Below are 23,130 nucleotides of genomic sequence, written 5' to 3' on the forward strand. Positions count from 1 at the left end.
ACTAACACTATATTTTAATAATACTAAAAAAATAACATAGTGTTAATAATCAAATCCGAACCTAATGTTAGTGACAAAAAAAAGTCCGAACCTAACATTAGGGACAAAAAAGAAAAAAATTATAGTTCAGTGGTAGATTTCTAAACAAATAATAAGTTGGGTGGCAAAAAAATCTATTTTCCCAATAAAATTTGATTAAAACTTTCAAGCTGCTATATTCCATAAATAATCTGAAACAAAATCAGATTCTGAGCTACTATATTCCATAAATAATCTGGAGGATGCGGGCGTCTCTAGAATTGCTCGATTCAGTCTTCTGATTTTTCTTGAATTTCGGAGAGAAAATATAGTTATAATTCAAAAAATCAGGTTCAAAAATTCTAAAAGTGATACAATTCTTTTCTTATTGAATTCTAAAAATGATACAATTCTTTTCCTTTTTATTTAGTATTTCTTATTAAATTCTAAACATGACACAATTTTTTTCTTATTTAGTAATAATCCTAAAACAAATAGGATTATATTTAAAAAATCAGGTTCAAGGATTTCAAAAGTTAATACAATTCTTTTCTTTTTGGATTTTAAAAATAATACAATTCTTTTCTTATTTAAGAATCCTAAAAAGAGTAGGATTATATTTATTTAAACTAACAAACATAGATAAAATACAATTTATATTTAAGATTTGTAAGGTAATACGTACAAATTTTATTTTCAATTTAGTCTTATAATTTTTTTTTAAAATTTTGTATAGAAAATAAAGATTGTAAAGATAATAATCATTAAAAAAAACTAATAGCAAAAAAATTAGAAACACAAAAGAATAATAATTTTTAAGTAATAAATAGGAATCATAAAATAAATATAATTAACAAAAAAATAGGATATATAAAATAGGAATCATATATTGATTTTATAAAAATGTAAATGATTCTTGATTAGTATTTTGTTTGACGGGCACAGACGCGGCCCAAACCAATTTTTATCTAAATAATAATAAATTTTCTATTAGTATTATATTTGACCTAAAAGTGGCTAATATATTTTTTTTCAATGTTATGATATTTTTTTGTTAAAACGGTACCACAGTTCAAAATAATTTTTATCCAATTATAATTATAATTTAAAAAATCAAGCTGAAAGATTCCAAAAATTAATATAATCCTTTTTTTTTCTGAATTCTAAATGCAATTTTTTTCTTATTTAAGATTGCCAAAAGGAATAGGATTATATTTATTTAAAATAATAATCATAGATAAAATACAATTTATATTTAAGATTTGTAAGGTAATACGTACAATTTTTATTTCCAATTTAGTTTTATAATTTTCTTAAATTTCGAATAAAAAATAAACGATTGTAAAGATAATAATCATTAAAAAACTAATAGCAAAAAATTAGAACCATAAAAGAATAATAATTTTAAATTAATAAATGGGAATCATAAAATAAAAATAATTAACAAATAAAATAGGAATCATATATTTATTTTATGATAACGTAAATGATTCTCGATTAGTATTGTGTTTGACGGGCACGGGAGGCGGCCCAAACTAATTTTTATCTAAATAATAATAATTTTTTTATTAGTATTATGTTTGACGGAAAAGTGGCTAAAATAATTATTTATTTATTTTATAATATATATTTTTGTTAAGACGGGACCACAGTTCAAAATACTTTTTATCCAATTATAATCTTTAATTTTATCATAATTAGAATAGTTATTATTAGTATTGTGTTTGACAGTAAGGCGACTCAAACTAATATCTAAATTATAATGTTTTGTTATTGGTTTCGTGTTTGACAAGAGAGCGGCTCAAACTAATTTTGATCTAAATTAAAATATTTAATTTCATCCTAAAAATAATAATTATGAATTAATATTGTTTTTGATGGGAGTAGTGTTCGAACTAATTTTATTATTAGTATTGTGTTTGACAAGATGACCACTTCAACAAATTTTCATACTAATTATAATATTTTTTATTTGTGATATGTTTAACGGGAAGATAACTCAAAATAATTTTTATGCTATTATAATACTGATTCATATCAAAATTTATCACGCGGCCGCCGCGAAGCGCGGCTTTTTTCACTAGTTATAAATAAGGAGCAGATAATTTCAATACTTTTACTCAAAGCAGTCTTCTTTCAAGTCCGACAGTATTTTTTCTTTCAAGACAGAAAATAAACAAAATTAAACAAACACCGTCTCTAAAGCACTCTCTTTAGGGTTTGGTAGACATAATTACTCTCTTTAGGGTTTGAATAAAAACAAAGAAGAAACTGACGGGATTTATAATTAAATCATTCAAGTCGAGATATGAGACTACATTGATACCAGAACGGACACGAGAAATAATCATAAAATTGGATACGAAAGCGGATATGAGGATTTGTGGATAATCAAATTATTATACAATTTCCTTGGTAAAACTTCAACTTTTCAGGCTAGGTCTCACCAGAGAGAAGTTCAGGAAAATTCCCCAAAGGAATACACTCCAGCAACTGGAAAGAATCTATATTTCCAAGGGAGCTGAGTCCTGGGATCACAAGAATAATAAATTAATGCAGGCGCACTGGAAGTGCATTTGCTTTAAACAGGGCCGGCTCTATGTATAGGCCATTTAGGCGACCGCCTAAGGCCCCCAAATTTTTAAGGCCCAAAAATTTAAAATTATCTATTATAGGCATCTATATGTGTGAAAAAAACTGAAAATTGAAAATTAATATATAAATCTGGTAAAAAATTGTGATATAAATAATAATTTATATATGATCGTTGTTTTTTTATAAAAATAAATAATTATAGTTGTATTTATTTTTTGTGCTCACATAACGATTTGTCTATTTATATCTATAACCTAATAAATGTCAATCAATAATTATTTTTTTGGAAATGTAATCTAAATAGAGGTCACAATTATCATAAAATGAGATATTGAACATTATATGTATTTTTATATCAATTCATTTTTATTTGAATTCATTTGATTTCTAAACTCTTCTTTTATGCTAACTTTTAGTTTTAATAGTACACTCCTGTACACTAAAATTTTCAAATAATAATAAATTATTTGGTAATAAAGTATAGATTAAAATCATTTAAATACCAAACCAAACCAAACAAACCCAGTATATCCCGCTTAGAGCAGGGTCTGGGGAGGGTAAACTGTACGCAGACCATGCCCCTACTCATTTAGAGTAAGGAGGCTGTTTCCGTGAGACCCCCGGCTTAGTGCAAGACAAAGTTTTGTGTGAAATATAAGTAGATTGTACCTTGGCCCATGATTGCTAACACATGGGACTCACCTCCATCGGCAATGCATCTGTGCATGAATGATCTGAGCCGTTGCACCTGCGCCTTGTCCTAAAAGCATAACACCAGAACACTCAAAACCCCTGTAAGCCACTAAACCGAGTCTCAACTACTCTAATACGCCTTCGCCAATCATTCTTATCTAATGTCATATCTCCCGTTAGATTTAGGGCTCCCAAGTCCAAACTCAATTGATCAGACCACGTCCGACGGGGCCGACCTCTCTTTCTCTTTCCCCGAACCGATATGCGTTCAACCCTTCGAACCGGGGCTGAGTTACATTTACGCCGAACATGTCCATACCAACGTAAACGCCCCTCCCTTATTTTCTTAGAGATAGACTCAACCCCTAAAAGGCGTCTAAAAGTAACATTCGGTATATGATCTGTCATAGTCTTACCACAAATCCAACGCAACATACGCAATTCTGCTGTCTCTAGGCGACGTTCCTGAGCCTTTCTCAATGGCCAACACTCAGAACCATATAGTAATGACGGTCTGATTGCCACTCGATAAAATTTACCCTTAAACTTCAAAGGTACACTTTTATCACACAACACACCAGAAGCAGCCCTCCAACGAAGCCATCCCGTCAAAATACGATGAGTCACATCCGCTGAAATATCACCATTACTTTGAATGATAGAACCCAAGTATTTAAATGTATTTGTTTGTGGTACACGGGCTTGCCCGATACATACAACTACATCCTCCTCATGAACCTCCTCACTGAAATTGGCACATAAGTACTCAGTTTTAGAACGGCTCAGACGCAACCCATAACCCTCCAGCGATGTACGCCACCGTTCTAGGTTTATATTAACATCGTTTCGAGACTCAGCGATTAATACAATATCATCGGCAAAAAGCATACACCAAGGTATAGGAGCCTGAATATCACGAGTAATCACATCCAAAACCATTATAAAAAGCAAAGGACTTAATACCGACCCTTGATGAAGCCCTACCTCAACTGGAAAATACTGAGTATCCCCAACAGGTGTCCGAACACATGTTCCCGCCGCTGAATACATATCCTGTATGGTTCGAATATACACCGCTGGAACCCCGCGCGCTGCTAAACATCTCCAAAGAACAGCCCGTGGTACACTGTCATAAGCCTTTTCAAGATCTATAAATACCATATGAAGATCCTTACGACGCTCTCGATATTTCTCCATAAGACAACGAATGAGATAAATTGCTTCAATGGTTGACCTCCCAGGCATAAAACCAAATTGATTCTCCGAAATGGAAACAATTCTTCTAATCCTGCACTCAATAACTCGTTCCCATAGTTTCATTGTATGACTAAGCAACTTAATACCACGATAATTACTACAACTTTGAGCATCACCTTTATTTTTATATATGGGGACAACAACACTCAACCGCCACTCACTCGGCATCCTGGATGTCCGAAAAATAACATTAAAAAGAGCCGTCAACCAGCGTACACCCTGTTCCGACAAGCACTGCCACACCTCAATCGGAATCTCATCTAACCCAACTGTCTTACCTTTACCCATCATGCTTAAGGCTGCGCGTACCTCTGCCACAGTAATATCTTGACTCGCACCAGCATCACCGTCAGGAACATGAACAATCTCTTGGTCAAATACAATCTCCCTTCCTCGGGCTGCATTAAATAACTCCGAAAAATACCTACCCCATCTCGCTGTAATATCCCCATCATGAAGTAAAACACGATCATCCTCATCCTTGATATATCGAATCGAACAGATATCTTGACGTCTCTTGTTACGTGCCTTTGCAAGTTTAAAAATACCATTCACTCCCTCCTTAGTACCTAGACGCCTATACATTTCCTTATACGCCTTAGCTTTTGCTTCCGCGACTGCCTGTTTAGCCATTCTTTTCGCAACTTTAAATATTAATATTAAATTTAAAATATCTATTATTTAAAGATATTTTATTTACCTGAAAATAATAAGCATCTTCATACTAAACTATACATATACTTTATATTTTTATAATAGAAATACTAATATAAAGTAACATAATTTTTACGTAATGATGTTATATAAATTAACATTTAAATATACAACATGAAATAATGTGTTGGCCGCTTATAGAAAAAGTATTTTGAGATCGTTTCCTTCTCAAGAAAAAATAATACGAAGAGATTGTAATGTTTAAATGATGTATTAATATTTTTATTAATATAAAATTTATTTTTCAAAGAATTAAGGCCTCATTTTAATTTTCGCCTAAGGCCCCAAAAGATCTTGAGCCGGCCCTGGCTTTAAACTGAGCAACCATGCAAGTCTCTGAACAAACGGACACATCGGAGCATCTCCAAAGTTGGCACCCTTGAGGGATGCCAATTTTGCCGCATAATTGAATACAATTGTTTTTATGTTCTCTGTCTTATAATACATCATTCTTAACACTTTTTAGAAAAACTGATATATCAAGTTGGCACCCATACCACTTCACAAATTAAAGCACTCAAACAACATCACTACACTCTGACCAAATGCTAACAAGAGACGTACTTTGTCATGTCATGTGACATTGACATCACTCTTGGCACCCATTGTTGGAGAGTTGCAATTAATCCTGTTGCTTATAATACATGATGATCGTGAGAGTAATTGCGTCATGTATTACTTCTGACATGAAAGTCATTCCCTATTCCAACCTATATAACATCATTTTCCTATATTGTTCAAAACTGTTTAAGTTACATATATATTCTGTATAGACCCAATTATATATAGTTTAAGAGTTTATAAGGATCATCTTCATATTAAATTAATTAGAGTTCGCTTTTCTTATTTAAGCTGCAAATATATTCCGCATAGACACAATTATATACAATTTAAAAGCTAAGAATCATATTCGTATTGAATAAGACATTTGAGCCATGTTTGTTCGAAAGATTTATACTCTCGGAATATCTACATTATTTCCTTCATATTTAAGAGATTATAATCCCGCAATCATATTTTTGATGCAATTTCATAAAAGATATTATAATACCATAAAAATAGACTAAAACAATGATTGAAATATAAACTCATGAGATTATGTGGCCAATTTGATAACCTTATTTTTTAGAAAAAGAATTTATTTCCGGAGAAAAATACATAAAACTCTATTTTTTTTGAAACAAATCATTATTGTTTGGTTAAATAACGAATATAAAACACCTTTTTAACATTTATATTTTAAAAAAATTCTAAAAATTAAGATAAATAATATAATGATGTGGGTATTATAACCCTTCCAAATAAACATGATCTTAAAGCAAATAAATTATCATGGACAACATTCTTGGAATTACGTGAATAAATGAGGAGCAAATTATTTCAATGCTTTTACCTAAAGCAGTCTTCTTTCAGGTCCAACATTACTTTTTTTTTTCTTTAAAGCATTTTCAAGTAACTTGTAAAAAAATCTCAATAAAATACTTTAACTACAGCATGGTGTTTGGATTTTGGGATACATGATGAATCAAATGAAAAGAAAAGAACGAAGAATATGATCTGTAAAGTAAAGGTGAACTCAGTCGTAAGAATTTACTTTGGATTTTTGCTTTTGTTTTTGAGAAGCGAACAGTGAAATTGGCTTGTTTAAATTGTGTAGTGCTGAGACATAAAGAAGTGCTCATTTCTCTTTCAAAAATTGTTCTAAAAATCCACTGATGGCAACAACTAGTGAGCTTTATAATCTTAGTCATCATGAGTTTGTTCATGTTAGCCATCATCATCCATTGATACTCATCGATGATTTCGACAGTAGTCGCGTTGCAGCACCACTCGTGTGCTGTATATGCGAAACTCCGATAATAGGAGTCTCTCCTGCATACACATGCTCTCTTAAGCATTCTCCTTGTTCTTTTTTCCTGCACAAAAGATGTGCAGAATCATCACCCAAACGTATCGTACACCATATGCATCCACAACACCAGCTTGACCTCTTTGAACGTAGTTATTACCTCAGAGAAATCAAGGGCAGAGTTTGCATTGAGCTTGCCGATGTCTATTGTGCAGCTTGTACCCGCCAGATCTATCCAGACATTCTGGCTTACAATTGTAGATTATGTGAGTTGGATTGGGTAAGACAAGAATCTGCAACAATTGTAGATCCATTTGCATTGTGCGCAAGATGTGCTTTGATGGAGTCGGTGCTGGATCACGAGGGACACCACCACTCGCTAACATTACTGCACAGGACAGCTTGTTTCTCGTGTGATGCTTGTGGAATTAAAGCTGAAGAATTTGGTTCTTATATATGTCATTCTTGTCACTTCTGGATCCACAGCAGCTGCGCTGCATACCCTCGCACCATCAAACTCCGAATTCACGAGGACGATACTCTGCAGCTCATTTATTCTATTCCAGAAATGTACAGGAGATTCATTAGGCATTGCCCCATCTGCAGCCAAGGGCTCGAGCCAAAGAACTGGGCCTATTTCTGTGAGGAGTCGGGATATTTTGTTCACATCAAGTGTGCTGCTGAATTATTAGCGTAAGCTCTACATTCTCTATGCTTTAGTATATGATATCTTTTAAGCACTTAATGTATTTTTCTCTGTATTTAATTCACACCATCTCATGTTCTAATGGACGCATAGACTTGTTTTAAGTATTCTCATTCATATTTCCTTGTTACAGGTCAGGGAAAAATGTGATTGAAACTGAAGATGATAATGAGCAAACATATTCTGATCTGTTGCAATTTCCACTCCCAAGAATAGAATCTTTGGTGCAGAATTTAATAGCAGCTCACCGATCAGGCAAATGGACTCATCAAAGGAACGCAATAGAAGATGAAGTTGATAAGTTGTTTCTTTTTGAAGAACTTGAAGATGCTGATCATAACAGTGATGATGATGACAATGATACTAACAATCTTATTGATAATGGCAAGGAGAGTCCACTAATCAATCACCGGAGTACTCATCCAGAGCGTAAGTTGTTTCTTTTGGAAGAACTTGAAGATGCTGATCATAAAAGTGATGATGATGATGAGACGGACACTAACAATCATATTGATGATGGCAAGGAAAGTCCCCTAATCAATCACCGGAGTCATCCAGAGCATAAGTTGTTTCTTTTGGAAGAACTTGAAGATGCTGATCATAACAGTGATAATGATGAGAGGGATACTGACGACCGTATTGATGAGATGTTGGTGTGTGATGGATGTGTCCAACCAATCTCAACAGCTTCGAATAAACGTTACTATGGCTGCATCGGATGCAATTATTTCCTCCACACTACTTGTGCCAATCACTTGCCCTTGCAGTCCCGTCCAGGAGATTGTCCACAGGATCCTCAACACATATTAAAGCTTCATAATTACAATACTAGTCCATTAGAAACTACTCTCTGCTGTCGATGCAATGCACGTACCAATGGATTCACATATCGCTGCTCCCCATGTAAGAATTCTATTTGCATTTCCTGTTATCTAACACCTCACAAAATTAAACATGAGTATCATAAGCACCCCTTAGTTCAGCGTGAAGCCACGTGGAACAAAACTTGCAACGCTTGTTTACAGAAAAGAAGCGTTGAGTACGGATGTGAAAGTTGCAGTGACATCCAGATTCATCTAAGTTGCGCTGTGTCATTCCCAAAAACAATACATCACAGATGGGATTCTCATTCTATTTCGTTGATATATCCTCCAATATATTACAAGGGCTTAAGATACTGTGAGAAATGCGAGCTGGAAGTAAATCCAGAAGCCTGGTTGTATCGTTGCAGCGAATGTGATCAATTTTTTCATCCCTTATGCATTCGACAACCTCATCTGAAGCTCGGCCATACGATAGATCCATCAATTACTCATACTTTTCACCCGCACCCCTTAACGTTAAAGATGATATACAAAAACAGGTATCCTCAACGTCTACATAAATCTTTGTCCTGTAGAGAAAGAATTTGTTTAGGGAACATTCTTGATGAACCTCAACAACTAGTCTTAGAATGTGCTGGTTGTAATTATATAATGTGTCTATATTGTTCCTCCCGGCAAATCAGTTTAAAGCCTTTAAAACTATGAAAAGAACTCATCCGGTGTTCTTGAGCCTGGAGTCATGGAATCAAATGGAGTGCGCAGAATGTTCGAACCTCGAGTTGTTGATTTCCTTGTGCATCTTTACAAGTTCTTTGTCCTTATTGCTTTAGAGGTATTCAATTACGATTTTAAAGATTTTTTTTTTTCATTTTGAAATCCGGGTGTATTCAACTCATATTTTAAAATATGTATCAGAATCTTGGGGTATTCAATTAGGATTTTACTTTGGATTTTTGTTTTTATTTTTGAGAAGCGAACAGTGAAATTGGCTTGTTTAAATTGTGTAGTGCTGATACAGAAACAAGTGCTCATTTCTCTTTCGAAAATTGTTTAGACTTGAGTTGCTTAGAAATCATCTTGTAGTAGCATTGCGGAATCCGAGATCTTTTATTTTAGTCATGATCATCCACTGATGCTCTTCGAAAATTTCGACAAGTAGTAGCATTGCAGCACCAGTTGTGTGCTGTATATGCAAAACTCCGATAATAGGACTCTCTCCTGCATACACATGCTCTCTTGATCAGCTTGTTCATTTCTCCTGCACAAAGGATGTGCAGAATCACCCGATTATATCATACACCATATGCATCCACAACACCTGCAGCTTGAGCTTTGTAATTATTATTATTACATGAGTCTTGTGTCTGTTGGTATCGCTTGTGCAGCTTGTACCCGCGTGATCAATAAAGATATATATATGGGCTTACAGTTGTACATTGTGTCAGTTGTATAGGCACTACAATAAAACAGGGCAAAACCGACCGACAAGATATAGTTCGGGATAAAACCGACGGGCAAAAGTCGGTCGGTTTTAACAAGAACGACTTCGTTCTGCCTTGCTGGCAAGACTTCGACTTATTTTAACCGACCGAAAAGAGCTTGGTCGGTTTTAGAGCCGACCAATATATCTGTCGATTACGTGTTTGTGTAATTTTAATCAATTTTTTAATAAATTGTTAGACAAAACGATGTTGTTTTCTTTCTAAAAGGCAAAACTGACTATTCGTCGGTCAGTTTGAACCCTATTTTATAAATTTAAACATGTTTATTTATTTGGAAAATGGATTAAATATACTCATCACGTAATGGGTTACAATACAAAAGAACCCATCCTCTCCTGTCCTAAACCCGACTAGCTCAATTAAACCGACCATATATGTTCGGTTTATTATGCTCGAAAAAAATTTGACCATTTTTGGTCAAACATTTTAACCAACCGACAGTGGTCGGTTATAGTTACATACGTGGCACTTGCGTTCACATGACACCTGATGGCAATGGAGGGCTCGAACCAGCAAGTTGCGTTGAAACTGACAAAACCGACCACCTCTGTGGTCGGTTTTAAACCCTAAACACGAACAATCTGTCAAAACCGACAATCATTGTTGGTCGGTTCTAGGTCTAAAACCGATTGTTTTTCGACTTAATTAACCGACCGTATTTTACGGTCGACTTTATCTAGTTTCTTTGTAGTGAGGGTAAGACAAGAATCTTTCAAAACTCCATTTGCATTGTAGGCAAGATGTGTGTGATGGAGTCAGAGGAAATCCACGCAAGGCCAGGTTACCCACATACTAGCACTACAAGAAAAACAGGCTCAGACAACACCTTTCAGACAACGCTACGAAAAAAAACCGTTGCAAAAAAGAAACACACAACGGTCGTTTTCTGGACCTCAACTAACCATTGTCTAAACGAGGATCATACTACTGTTTTTAAAAGCGTTGTTAAAAAGTATGCCAGAAAGTGTGCTTGACACAACAGTTTATAAAGACCATTGTTTTTTAGACATTCACACAACGGTGTGTAAAACTGTTGTTAAAAAATATACAACGGGTTTCCTAAACCATTGTAATTAGAAAAGTCATACAACAGGGACGAGTAACCGTTGTTATGTAATAAACAACGGTTGGGGAAACAGTTGTGTTTTCAGATATTACACAATACTCTGTTGAACCGTTGTAAAGAGTTTACAACGGTTTATAATTCTATTGTGTATTCTTTGTTAGACAACCTTTCTTGGTAGCATTGTTCTTTAGACCTCACACAATAGTTTATCTTATATTATGTCTTGTCTTTGATTTGTTAAGACATGTGCTTTTTCGTAAAACCGTTGTCTATATCACTGTAAATTTTTAAAAAAGATGAGCAGAAAGAGTGAAGCCCCTGCATTACCAAACAACTACCAAAACAATAAAGAGTAAATTTTGACCATCATCAAACTTTCAAAATTTCACATAAAAACAACAATCAAACCGAAGACCAAATATTTGAATTGTGCATTACAACAATGTGAAATATGTTAAAAAAAGGCATCATTCTAGTTGAATTCGTTCATCTACATCACGCATGTAACTAGCATCCTCGTGCAAATCATCATCTGGTAAATCGGGCATAAAAAACTCAGACTCAAGCTCAACTTCAACGGATCCTTCATTTTCATCTTCAATATCATCGTAGTGTTTTCTCTCGGGAAACTTCAATACCACTGACCATGATTTCTCGAGGGGGTCATCAATATAACAAACCTGCTTAACATGTGTTGCTAATACAAATGGATCATTCAAAAAACCAGACTTGTTCAAATTGACTAATACATATCCTAGTTCATCAGTCTTGATCCCTCTATTCATATCAACCCATTTGCATAAAAAAAGAGGGATCCTAAAGCTGTTATAGTCCAACTCCCATATATTATTTATAACTCCATTGTATGTATGTGACGTATGATTAATATTTCTGTCAGTAGCTTGCACAACCATTGTTTCAGCATCTACACACACTCCACTACATTGAACTTGACGTGCATCATCCCGAGACTTGGTGCTAAATGGAACCCCATGTACCTTATAACCACTGAATGTAGGCACATCGCTGTTAGGCCCATCTGCAATCCATCTTATCTCGTGTGGTATCTCCTTCCCATCTAGTAAATCTGATGCAATCTGTACAAAAATAAAGATACATACAATTTGAACGTTTATAATAATAGATGTAAATGGTTGAATATAAACAATAAAGCATTCATAATACCTTTTCTTTAAACCATTTCGGAAAAGTTTCATTTTGCTTGTTCTTTAACCACATATCATCATTTCCATGTTCTGGGAATTCGTCCATCAAGAATGACATGTGTTCACTATAATTAAAACAATGACATAAAAATTAGGATAGCTTTGTAATTGATATTTTACTTCTTATATGATGATATTAAAAACAACTTACTCAAAATATGGCACAACATCCGTGCTATTTTGTAGGACGCACAAATGTGCAAGGTTTAAATCTTTGATGCTCGGGGTGATCATTGTGGCACCAGATAGTGGTCTGCAAATTAAATCCTTTGTACGCCTTCCATTTTCTGGAACTCCGACAGTTGCTTCTTCAAAATTAACTAAACACTCAACTGCCTCCTCTGCAATATATGCCTCTGCAATACAACCCTCTGGCCGAGCCCTGTTTCTTACATATCCTTTGAATGTTTTCATGTATCTTTCGAATGGATACATCCACCTAAGGAAAATTGGTCCGCACAGCTCAACCTCTCGCACAAGATGAATTGAAAGGTGAATCATTATGTCAAACAAGGAAGGGGGGAAATATTTTTCAAGTTGGCATATTGTTATAACCAATTGAGACTGCATTTTCTCCAATTTATCAACTTCAATGACTTTACTACAAATAGCCTTAAAGAAGAGACAAAATCTAATAACAGTGTCCCTGACCTTCTTATGCAGTGATGACCGAATCGCAATTGGGAGTAAGTGATGTAAAATCATATGGCAGTCATGAGATTTCATTTTGGTGAGTCGGAGAGTTTCCATTGATACTAGACTTCTAATATTAGAACAAAATCCATCAGGCAACTTCGTTCCTAAAAATGATGAGCAAACAATTTTCTTTTCCTGATGGGTCAAATTCCAAGATGCCAAAGGCAATTTCTCCTTTTTCCCTGCCGTTTCTGGCCTGAGATTCAATCTTATTCCCATTGCAGCCATGTCAAGACGAACAGATTCCTTATCTTTTGTCTTTTTTGGTATATTGAGCAAAGTACCTAATAAAGCTTCACATACGTTTTTCTCGATATGCATGACATCGAGAATATGCCTCACCGGCAAGAACTTCCAGTACTCGAGTTGGAAAAAAATAGAATGCTTCTTCCAAACAGGACGAGGATCATTTTTATTTCGCTTTCGTTTTCGTTGTGTCTTACCATAGACATGGCCTCGCAAATGTTGTACTCTTTCAAAAACTTCCTCCCCTGTTAAAGGAATAGGTGCAGAACCTTTTTCAACCGTGTTATCAAACGCTGCTTTCTGTTTTCGATATGGGTGGTCACGTGGTAACCACCTTCGATGCCTCATAACCACTGTCTTCTTGTAATTAGGAAGCCTTGTAGCTTTTGTCTCATCAACACATACCACACAACCGTTATAGCCTTTGACAATGTTGCCCGATAAGCTACCAAATGCTGGATAGTCGCTGATTGTCCACAATAATATGCCCCTGAGTAGGAAAGACTCCTGCTTGTATGCATCATACACTTGCTTTCCATGCCATAATTTCTGCAGATCTTCTATTAGTGGTTGAAGAAATACATCAATGTCATTTCCGGGCTGATTTGGTCCGGATATCAGTAGACATAGCATTATATACTTTCTTTTCATACAAATCCACGGTGGAAGATTGTAAATTGATAGCAAAACAGGCCAACAAGAGTGATCGGTACCTTTGCCGTGGAAAGGATTAAAACCATCAGATGATAAAGCCAACCGAAGGTTTCTAGGTTCAGAAGCAAATTCAGGCCACTTCTCATCGACGTCCTTCCATGTTTTTGAATCTGCAGGATGACGTATTTTATTATCCTTCACTCTCTCTGTGTGGTGCCAGGTTAGGTCCTTTGCCGTTTGAGGTGAATTAAACAAATTTCTCAATCGTGGCAATAACGGAAAATACCAAAGAACCTTGGCTGGAATGCCTTCAATGTCCTCTCCTTTTTTGTTCTTCTTCCATCTTGAGGCATGACAAATGCGGCAACTAGACTCATCTTCATCTATATCACCACGATATAAAAGGCAGTCATTCGGACACACATGTATTTTTTCGTACTCCATTCCTAAAGAACACAAGGCCTTCTTAGCTTCACCAAAGGAAGAAGGAAGAGAGTTACCTTCTGGAAGCATAGTGCCAACCAGAAGTAGGAGTTCAGAGAAACAATTATCGGACATCTCGAATTTTGCTTTCAAGTTATATAACTTCACTAAAGCTGTCATCTTGGTAAACCCTTCACATCCTGAATACAGAGGTTCATTTTCAGATTGTAGATGCCTTAACAAATCTGAGGAATCCAGGGAAAGATCATCGTCTCCATCTGTTTTGATGGGGATTTGTTCCACAGATTGTGAACTATCAGTATGTTCAGTGGCCATTGGACTTTGGTCTGTATCATTCTCTCCATGCCAAATCCAACATGTGTAGGTCTCATCAATACCATTCTGAAAAAGATGATCTTTCACCATTTGAGCGTTCCATGATTTACTGTGTGCACATTTTATACAAGGACAACTAATTTTGTTTGCATCACACCCATTTTGTACTGCAAAATTCAACAATTCATTCACACCCAATTGAAACTCCCGTGTTCTCCTATCAGCCCTCAACCATGATCTATCCATATTTGAGAACAGCCAACAAACCTAACAATTGAATAATAAAACATATGTTATAAACCTGAACAACATGTCATTCGTATATAAATTCTGTTTAAATTGAGTTATAAACAAATCAAACTAGTACAAATAGGAGAACAACAAGAATTCGAGAATCTACTACATGTATTCAAAAATGCCAAAATGCAACTGATTCTAGAGGAACTCAAATAGAACTGATGCCTCACTGAAGTAGAACATGTGGTTTGAATGCTTAAGTTTGAATCTCCAAGATACACAAAACCCCCAAGATACACAAAACCCACAAACCCCCAAGATACACAAAACCCACAAACCCCCAAGATACAAAAAACGCACACACCCACAAGATACACACAACCCACAAACCACAAACAAGAATGCATAAAGTTTGAATCTAACACTACATACTACAATTCCTGGACAGCAGAGAGAAATAATTGATAATAGAGACATGAACAACAAGAATGATTTGAATATAAGAGAGCAAATAGATACAAAATCCACAATCAAGAGAATTGAGCCTTTATACACAATAGGATGATAACGTTTGTAATTTGGGGGAAATGCTAAGAACCCTAAAAACAAACTCGTTTGAAGAATACCTCAGCTCTTCTTGGAGATGAAAGCGAGCGCTGCTTGTAGTGACGAGGGCAGCTAATCTTTGTCGAGGAAATCCAGAATGAAGAAGCAATTAAGAATGAAGTTATAGTTCGGACAAAGATTCATCTATGATTCGTTCATTTCAATTTGTTAATATCGTAACAATCTTTCGTTAATAACGTAGCAATCTTTCGTTTAAATTCGTTAAAATTGTAACAATCTTTCGTTAAAATTGTTAATATTATATTTTTGGTTCGTTCATTTAAATTTGTTAATATCGTAACAATCTTTCGTTAAAATTCGTTAATATTATATTTTTGGTCGTTAAAATTCTACAACAAAGGTCGAGAAACTCTTGTATCAATATTTATAGGACAATAGTTTACTGCAAATAGGATGATAAGCCATTGTATTAACTAGTGTTAAACAACGGTTTATTCACTAAAGATTGCTAACGTATTGTGTAACTAACTTTCCAACAACGGTTTTGGGGGGAAAATCCGTTGTTGGTAATAGAACAACGGTTTACGATCTATAAACCATTGTGCTAATGATTATAAGGCAACAGTTTCACCTTTGCACTAATTAAGCACAAACTTTTGACACCGATTATAAAAATAAATATTTAATCACTATATATATATATGTATAACCTATAATACCTATCTAATGAGAAATATTATTTGTACCCATGTACAACTATAAATAACTTATAATATCTTTTGAGAGTGATATTGTAGATATCTGATAACAACACAGTGACTAGCCGGGATATGTACTTACAACATATGTTATACTCACCAGATATATTTAGATGTTGATTCGTATATTTACATATATACCACATATGTTATACTCACCGGATATATTTAGATGTTGATTGGCATATATCTACATATATACTACATAAGTTGAAAGCACCTTGTACTGATCATACGAAGATTCGTATCCATTCATGTATTTAATTTATCACATATTTAGACTATTTGTTAAAAACTGAAAATATTTAGGTTTAGGCCCACATGTGTCATCTTTTTTTCTTTACTCATTTCAACATTTTTCTCTAAAAATATTAAATATAAATTATTTAAAAAAATAATACTACTTATTGAACGATTATTATTTAATTATCGACTCAATAATAATATATTTGAACTAAAAATATTATATTTTTCTTACAACAATTTCTTAATTAAATAGATTAGTCTCATATATATTATTTATACTTATACAAATTTTATATTTCCAATTCACCATTTTATACTAAAAACAATATAATTCCCCCAAAATATTTTAGGTGAAAAACTGGATTCTCACCCTTTCCAAGTGAAATATTTTGAAAATGGAGCCCTTTTTCCCCTCTTTGGACACAGCTTTTACCCGATTCTTTCCCCCCTTTTAGTCGACACCTCACTTTTCTCTCTGAACTTTCTCTCACCCGAACCCTTCTTGTCTCCAAACCCTCTTCCCTCTCATTGCGCGCTCTTGGGTTCCAAGGTCGTCTTCCCCTCTCTAGCATCTCTCATTTAAGGTAATCTCCCTCTCTCTAGCATCTCTCATGTTATAGTCTCAATTCATTTTTGATTGTTAATTTGATTGCATGACTATATGATTATGTTGTTTCTTTAGTCTCTATATTAAGGTAATCGAACTCATGATATGATTTTGTATCATAAACCCTGATTGTTGATGAAGGAATCTCTCTCATACCATTTGCATGCAACTTATGTAACTGCCATATATAAGTGGGTTTTATGTGTTTTTCGATTTGGGCCTTTTTGATATGATTTAGGTATTTTATTAAGGTAATCGAACTCATGATATGATTTTGTATCATAAATCCTAATTTTTGATGTGGGTGTTTTCGAAATGGGTATTTTTGATTTGGGTGTTTTTGACATGGGTGCTACATTTTATTGTATGATCCATGGTTATGATTAATGATTTGTTAATATCAGAGTATCTTGTGTTCGATATGGGTATTTTATTAAGGTAATCGAACTCATGATATGATTTTGTATCATAAACCCTAGCTAATTTTTGATGTGGGTGTTTTCGGAATGGGTATTTTTGATTTGGGTGTTTTTGACATGGGTGCTACATTTTATTGTATGATCCATGCTTATGATTAATGATTTGTTAATATCAGAGTATTTTGTGTTCGATATGGGTATTTTTTATATGATTTTTTTATTTGGGTGTTTTTGATATGATTTCTTATCTGGGTGTTTAATTTATTTTATGATGCATGTTTAAGATTAATGATTTGTAATATTACAGACTTCTTATGGCGCCTTCGAAAAAAACAAAAAGACAAAATCAGCTCCTAATCAAGGGGCGGCCATGTTACTAATGAGGGCTCTAAAAAGGAATCAGTCGGTGGAGATACAAACTCCACCAAAACCTAGCGGAAGCACCTCTTCCCCTGTTTCAGTTAAAAAGCAAGCCATTTCGAGTAACCTGAAAAAGCAATTGAGTAAGAAGAGAAAGCGAGTGACTGAGAAGCCGACAGCAAAGAAGAAAGAAGGACTTCAGCTTTTGAAACGTGGGCCTGTTTCAATGCATAGAATTGTGAGACGAAAGATTTCGGGTGTCAAGCTTGAGGTGTTATTCAATGCAAAAGGTGAGCCGTACGGCGCTGCAGCTACAGAGATGCAATCATATATTGGGGTTCTAGCAAAAACCAAGGCTCCAATATACTATGCCACATGGAAGTTGGTTCCGCTGGAAAAGAAAAAAAAGATATGGGATTGTGTGAAGGTACAAAATTTCACATCACTGAGTAATTATACACTAATTCAATATATATACAAATGTAGTTACTCACAACTTTTACAAATGCTTACGCGTGTAGATGGCGTTCGAAGTTCCTGAATCAGCACAAAAGTTAGTGCTGAGATCTGCATGCCAGAAGTGGAGGGAGTTCAAAAGCAAATTAACAACTAAATATATTCTTGCTCATGCTGATCAACCTCACCTGCTGAAGCATCCTCCAGCAGATTATTCTTTTATTGAGAAGGCTCATTGGGATAAGTTTGTTGCTATGCGTACAACACCGGAATTTCTTGTAATTAAATTTCTTTCCTTGTCTATTTCTTACAATTCTGTGGTATTATATTTATGTACTGTAACATATTTTATTGCTAACATTGTGGTGTTTTTACGTAGGCAATCCATGAAAAACACTCAAACATAAGACAATTGAATAAATATACTCACCGTATGTCTCGCAAAGGTTATGCAAACCTAGAACAAGAAATGGTTAGTGCTCAAGAAACATGCTACTATTTTGTTTTGTAATTAAATTATTAGTAATCTCACTCTTGTCAAACATGCTTCTTAATGCAGGCTGAAGATGATCCTACCATGGAGATTGATCGATCGGACACTTGGGTCAAAGCTCGACAGGATGAAAATGGAAATTATCTCGATGATGATGTTAAAACAATTGCTGAAAATATTGTAAGTTATTCATTTCAGTTTGAAGGAAACATAGGAAACAGGAAAAATTTAATTAGTTATATATTATTTAACTCTATTTTTTATGTTATGTCCATTTTGTAGGCGAAGATGAAACAGGCGGTTTGTGAAGGAAAAGTGGAGGTTTCTGGGGTTGATGATGTTTTGACCAAAGTGCTTGGTAATCCGGAACACAAAGGACGAGTACGTGGGCAAGGGGTTCATGTGAAACAGTCAACCTACTTTAATCTTCCAAGACCAAAGAAAAAAAGGACCATGGATGAGAAGATACAAGAAAGTGTTCAGAAGTTTGTGGCAGAGGAGACAGAAAAGATTGTGAAGCAACGAGATGCATTCTGGATGGCTGAGATAGAGAAGTTAAAAGGAAGTTTAAGTGAAAAGATTACAAGGGCAGAAGGTAGTCCTATGATTGATTCACAACAAGGGAGCTGTTCCAAGGGTGCACAAGGTATTTTGAAGGAGTTAGATGTGTCTGGCTGTGTCAAGAAAAAATTGGATCTTGTCGAAGATCAAAATGTAGATGAAAAGAATGAGAAAGTTGAGGATGTTGTACCAATTGGTGGTGGGGATAATGAAATTGAGATATTGTTGGAAAAGAGTGTGAAGGATGATTTAGGTTGTTCAGAGTGGCTTCTGGCTGTTGGGAACACGAGCAATGTTGTTGCTTATGCAACAATGGAAACAGATGTGCCAAGTGGGAACCAAATTCTTCATGGAGTCCCAGTGGCAAAAGAAAATGCACGAGTGTCAATCACGCGTGTAATCCAAGGATCTGCTGCAATTCCTTTCCCAATCCAGGATGAAATCACAACTGTGGAACAAGCAGTTGGAACCTATATAGCTTGGCCAAGAGAGCTTATACTTGAAGTAAAAACATCTGTTTCTCCAGTAGAACCAACTAAAAAGGTTACATTTTTCTAATTTATAATTTTGTAAAAGAAGTCCTGTTTTGTATATATGCTTGTACCTTAAATTTGCTGGCTAATTTTTTATTTTCAGGGTGTTAAGAAAAATGGTGCAAAAAAGATGAAGAATGTCAAGGACTGTGTTGAGTATGTGGTTGAAATGGATGCAAATTACCCTCCTTCTTTAAAGCGTTTGTGGCTTTGGGCAAAGGGTACCCTAGTTGACGGAGAGACAGCGCCTTTTGAGTTGTCTGCAGAAGCTTTTGGATCTACGAAAAAACAACGTCTCTTTCTCTCAGACGTTTATGCTCTATGCACGAGAGGTGAAATATCAGCCTCGATCATCTGCATCTACATTCAGTAAGTATCAAAATTAATTTGCCTTGTCAGTTATGTTTATATACGAGCTATGTGTTAACCAATGCTATATTTTATATACAGTTTATTGCAAGAAAATTTGAAAAGGAACAAGATGACAGATCTGATAGCTTTCGTTGATCCTAGCATAATTGGCGCTACAAATTGTGGTTCTTGTGCAGACAGGTCACGTGCCCTTTCTTTTAGGTTCAGAACTGCCAAGAAAGGACAATACTTTCTACTGCCGTTTCACCATGGGTTTGTATTTTATTTTATTTTTGACCTCCTATATTAGTATTTAAACAGCCTATTACAATTAATTATAACATAAATCTTTTTGTTTGACTTGTAATTGTAATACATCAATATGCATTTCTGTATTTTTCATTTATGTTGTATTCATGATTTTACTAGGAACCATTGGGTTTTGAGTGTTGTCAATCCAGAGGCACAAGTTGTTTACCACTTGGACCCTTTGAAGCGGAGAATTGCAAGTCCAGAATGGATGGAAGTGGTTGACAAGTGAGTAACACATAAGAACTTAATTTATTTAACATTCACATTTGCAATTGGACAAGTGATTTCTAATGTCTATATTTGTTATTTTATTGAAGTGCCATTAAAATTTATAAGGACAAGGCGAAGAAGATGCTGAAGAAGAAAATAATCTGGGAGAATCTCGTGGTATGTTTTTTCATAGCATCTATGTTATGAGTTCTTATTTATATCAGGGTACATGTAAATATTTAATTCAATATTTTTCAGGGAGTTCCGGTCCAGAATGGAAGCAAGGACTGTGGAATATATGTCATGCTCTATATGAAGGAGATATGTGAGGACAGGGAACTTGACTTCTGCTCAAAGGTAAATTGATAACTACTTCGATTTATGCATGGCAGACTTGTTCTTTCTTTGTTCTCTTCCAGTGAAAACTCACTTTAACTTAAATTGATTCTTTTTCAGTGGCTCCGTAGGGGAAACAACACTTTCAACGATGATGATGTTAATGACATTAAGAATTCTTGGGCAAAATTCTTCCTTAAGCACCACACCTAGGGTGTTTGACTCTTCTGTTTTATGGATATGGTTAATTTGGGATAATTTGGTGGGTTTTTGAGGGATTTAGTACATATTTATCTAAGTTCTTTTTTGGGAACCAGTTCAGAGGAATATTTTCTAGAAATGGGTGGTTTTGTTGGTGGATATTTATGATGTTTTGGGTGGTTGAATTGGCGGTTTGATGGGGTGATATTTTATATGAACTGGATGGATGTTTTTAGTATACTGTTGTTGGTTATGGTTCAATATATTGATGTTGGATATGGTAATTATATTGATGTTGGTTAAGCTTGTAATTCTGCCGTTTCGATTTAAATAGGTTTGCTAAAACAATTGTTTGATCTTTTGTTAGGCAATGAGTTCACATTCAGGTTTCTTGTTACAATATGTATGAGACAATAGTTTGGTTCCAAAAGGTGTTAACAAATGATTGTACAAACAAATAATACACAACTCCTTTTAACAACAAAACCATACAGTAATATAGCCTACACACAACTGTTAGTTAAAAAAGAAACCATTGGCAAAATACAATGTTCACAACTCTTTAAGAAATAACTACCGTTGTCCCACATTATTCTCACAACGCTTCTCCAAAGAAAACAATTGAATATGTAAAAGCAAGACTACACTTTATTTTAGAGAAACCATTGTATGTAAGGCAAATCAACACTTGTTGATAACCTATAGACTATTGTGTGTAAGGCAGATTAACAATTGTTGATAACCTATAGACCATTGTGTGTAAACGAGATCAACAATTGTGTGATAATCTATAGACTGTTGGCTAATAAGATACCTTACAATAGTCCATAATACGACACAGTTGTCTTATCAAAATCTTTACAATGGGTAGGATCCTAGAAACCGTGGAATATATTAGAGCAAGACAACAATTTATTTGACAGAAACCATTGTCATAAGGCTAATCAGAACTTGTAGATGACCTTTACTCCCTTGAGTAGTACCTTGTTTAACAATTGTCCATTGTACAAAACCATTGTAATTTCAGAAACTGGGCAATTTTTATGATACCATAAACTGTTGACTAAACTGAAGCAAGACAACACGTCCACTTAAAGACACTGTTGTGGAAAAGAAGATTAACAACAGGTTATCACCTAACAAACACTTGACTAATCACTTGTTTTACAATAGGTAAGCGATCATAAACAATTGTCTCATCCAGCATTCTCACAACATTTTGTAAAGAGTATCCTCTTGTCTTAGCCAGAGACAGACAACGATCGCGTACCGTTATCTCATCCTAGGACCAGACGGCATCTCAATACTCAACGGTATTTGAGGATTTCAGACAACGGGCAAAAACCCTTGTCTGATTCATTTTTTCTTGTAGTGTAGAAAGCAGATATTCTTCGGTCACCCGCGGCACCGCGCACTCGTTTTGAGAGATTCTTGGTTGGATGGTCAAACTTTTAAATCATCTCAAACCCCTAATTTTATTCCAAACCTCTAACTTTCAAACAGGTCCAATAATTTTGGATTTGGATGACCTGCACAGGTCACGGGAGAGATCACCAGATATAAATCAAAAGGTGAAACCCTGTATGATTTATGCAGCAAATGAAAAACAGGTCAACTCGCAAGTATGAATGGTTTATTCAATGATGTATAGAATGATGAAAAGACCCTTTAAAAAAAA

General features: G+C 34.8%; 2 protein-coding genes across 2 annotated transcripts; one reads left to right on the forward strand and one right to left on the reverse strand.

The window, feature by feature from the left end:
* Positions 1-6,927: 6,927 nt before the first annotated feature.
* Positions 6,928-9,617, forward strand: LOC108211932 (uncharacterized). Its single transcript, XM_017383651.2, has 2 exons — positions 6,928-7,819; positions 7,966-9,617. The coding sequence occupies exons 1-2, from the start codon at positions 6,993-6,995 to the stop codon at positions 9,359-9,361; spliced, it is 2,223 nt and encodes a 740-aa protein (XP_017239140.1). The 5' UTR covers positions 6,928-6,992; the 3' UTR covers positions 9,362-9,617.
* A 2,074-nt stretch (positions 9,618-11,691) lies between these two features.
* LOC108212454 (uncharacterized) lies at positions 11,692-15,051 on the reverse strand. The gene is made up of 3 exons (XM_017384181.2): positions 12,602-15,051; positions 12,410-12,515; positions 11,692-12,321 (listed from the first exon to the last, which is right to left on the reverse strand). The coding sequence occupies exons 1-3, from the start codon at positions 15,049-15,051 to the stop codon at positions 11,692-11,694; spliced, it is 3,186 nt and encodes a 1,061-aa protein (XP_017239670.2).
* Between the last annotated feature and the right edge of the window lie 8,079 nt (positions 15,052-23,130).

Source organism: Daucus carota, chromosome 3 (assembly GCF_001625215.2).
Source record: "Daucus carota subsp. sativus chromosome 3, DH1 v3.0, whole genome shotgun sequence".
In the NCBI taxonomy this organism is placed as follows: domain Eukaryota; kingdom Viridiplantae; phylum Streptophyta; class Magnoliopsida; order Apiales; family Apiaceae; genus Daucus; species Daucus carota.

Bases quoted from the DNA above. Each gene is read 5' to 3' on its own strand.
- LOC108211932 (XM_017383651.2), top strand. From the start codon at position 6,993: ATGGCAACAACTAGTGAGCTTTATAATCTTAGTCATCATGAGTTTGTT. The intron at 7,820-7,965 runs GTAAGCTCTACA...TCCTTGTTACAG, and splicing joins TGTGCTGCTGAATTATTAGC to GTCAGGGAAAAATGTGATTG.
- LOC108212454 (XM_017384181.2), bottom strand. From the start codon at position 15,051: ATGGATAGATCATGGTTGAGGGCTGATAGGAGAACACGGGAGTTTCAA. The intron at 12,516-12,601 runs GTAAGTTGTTTT...TTTTAATTATAG, and splicing joins GATGTTGTGCCATATTTTGA to TGAACACATGTCATTCTTGA. The intron at 12,322-12,409 runs GTATTATGAATG...ATTTTTGTACAG, and splicing joins CGAAATGGTTTAAAGAAAAG to ATTGCATCAGATTTACTAGA.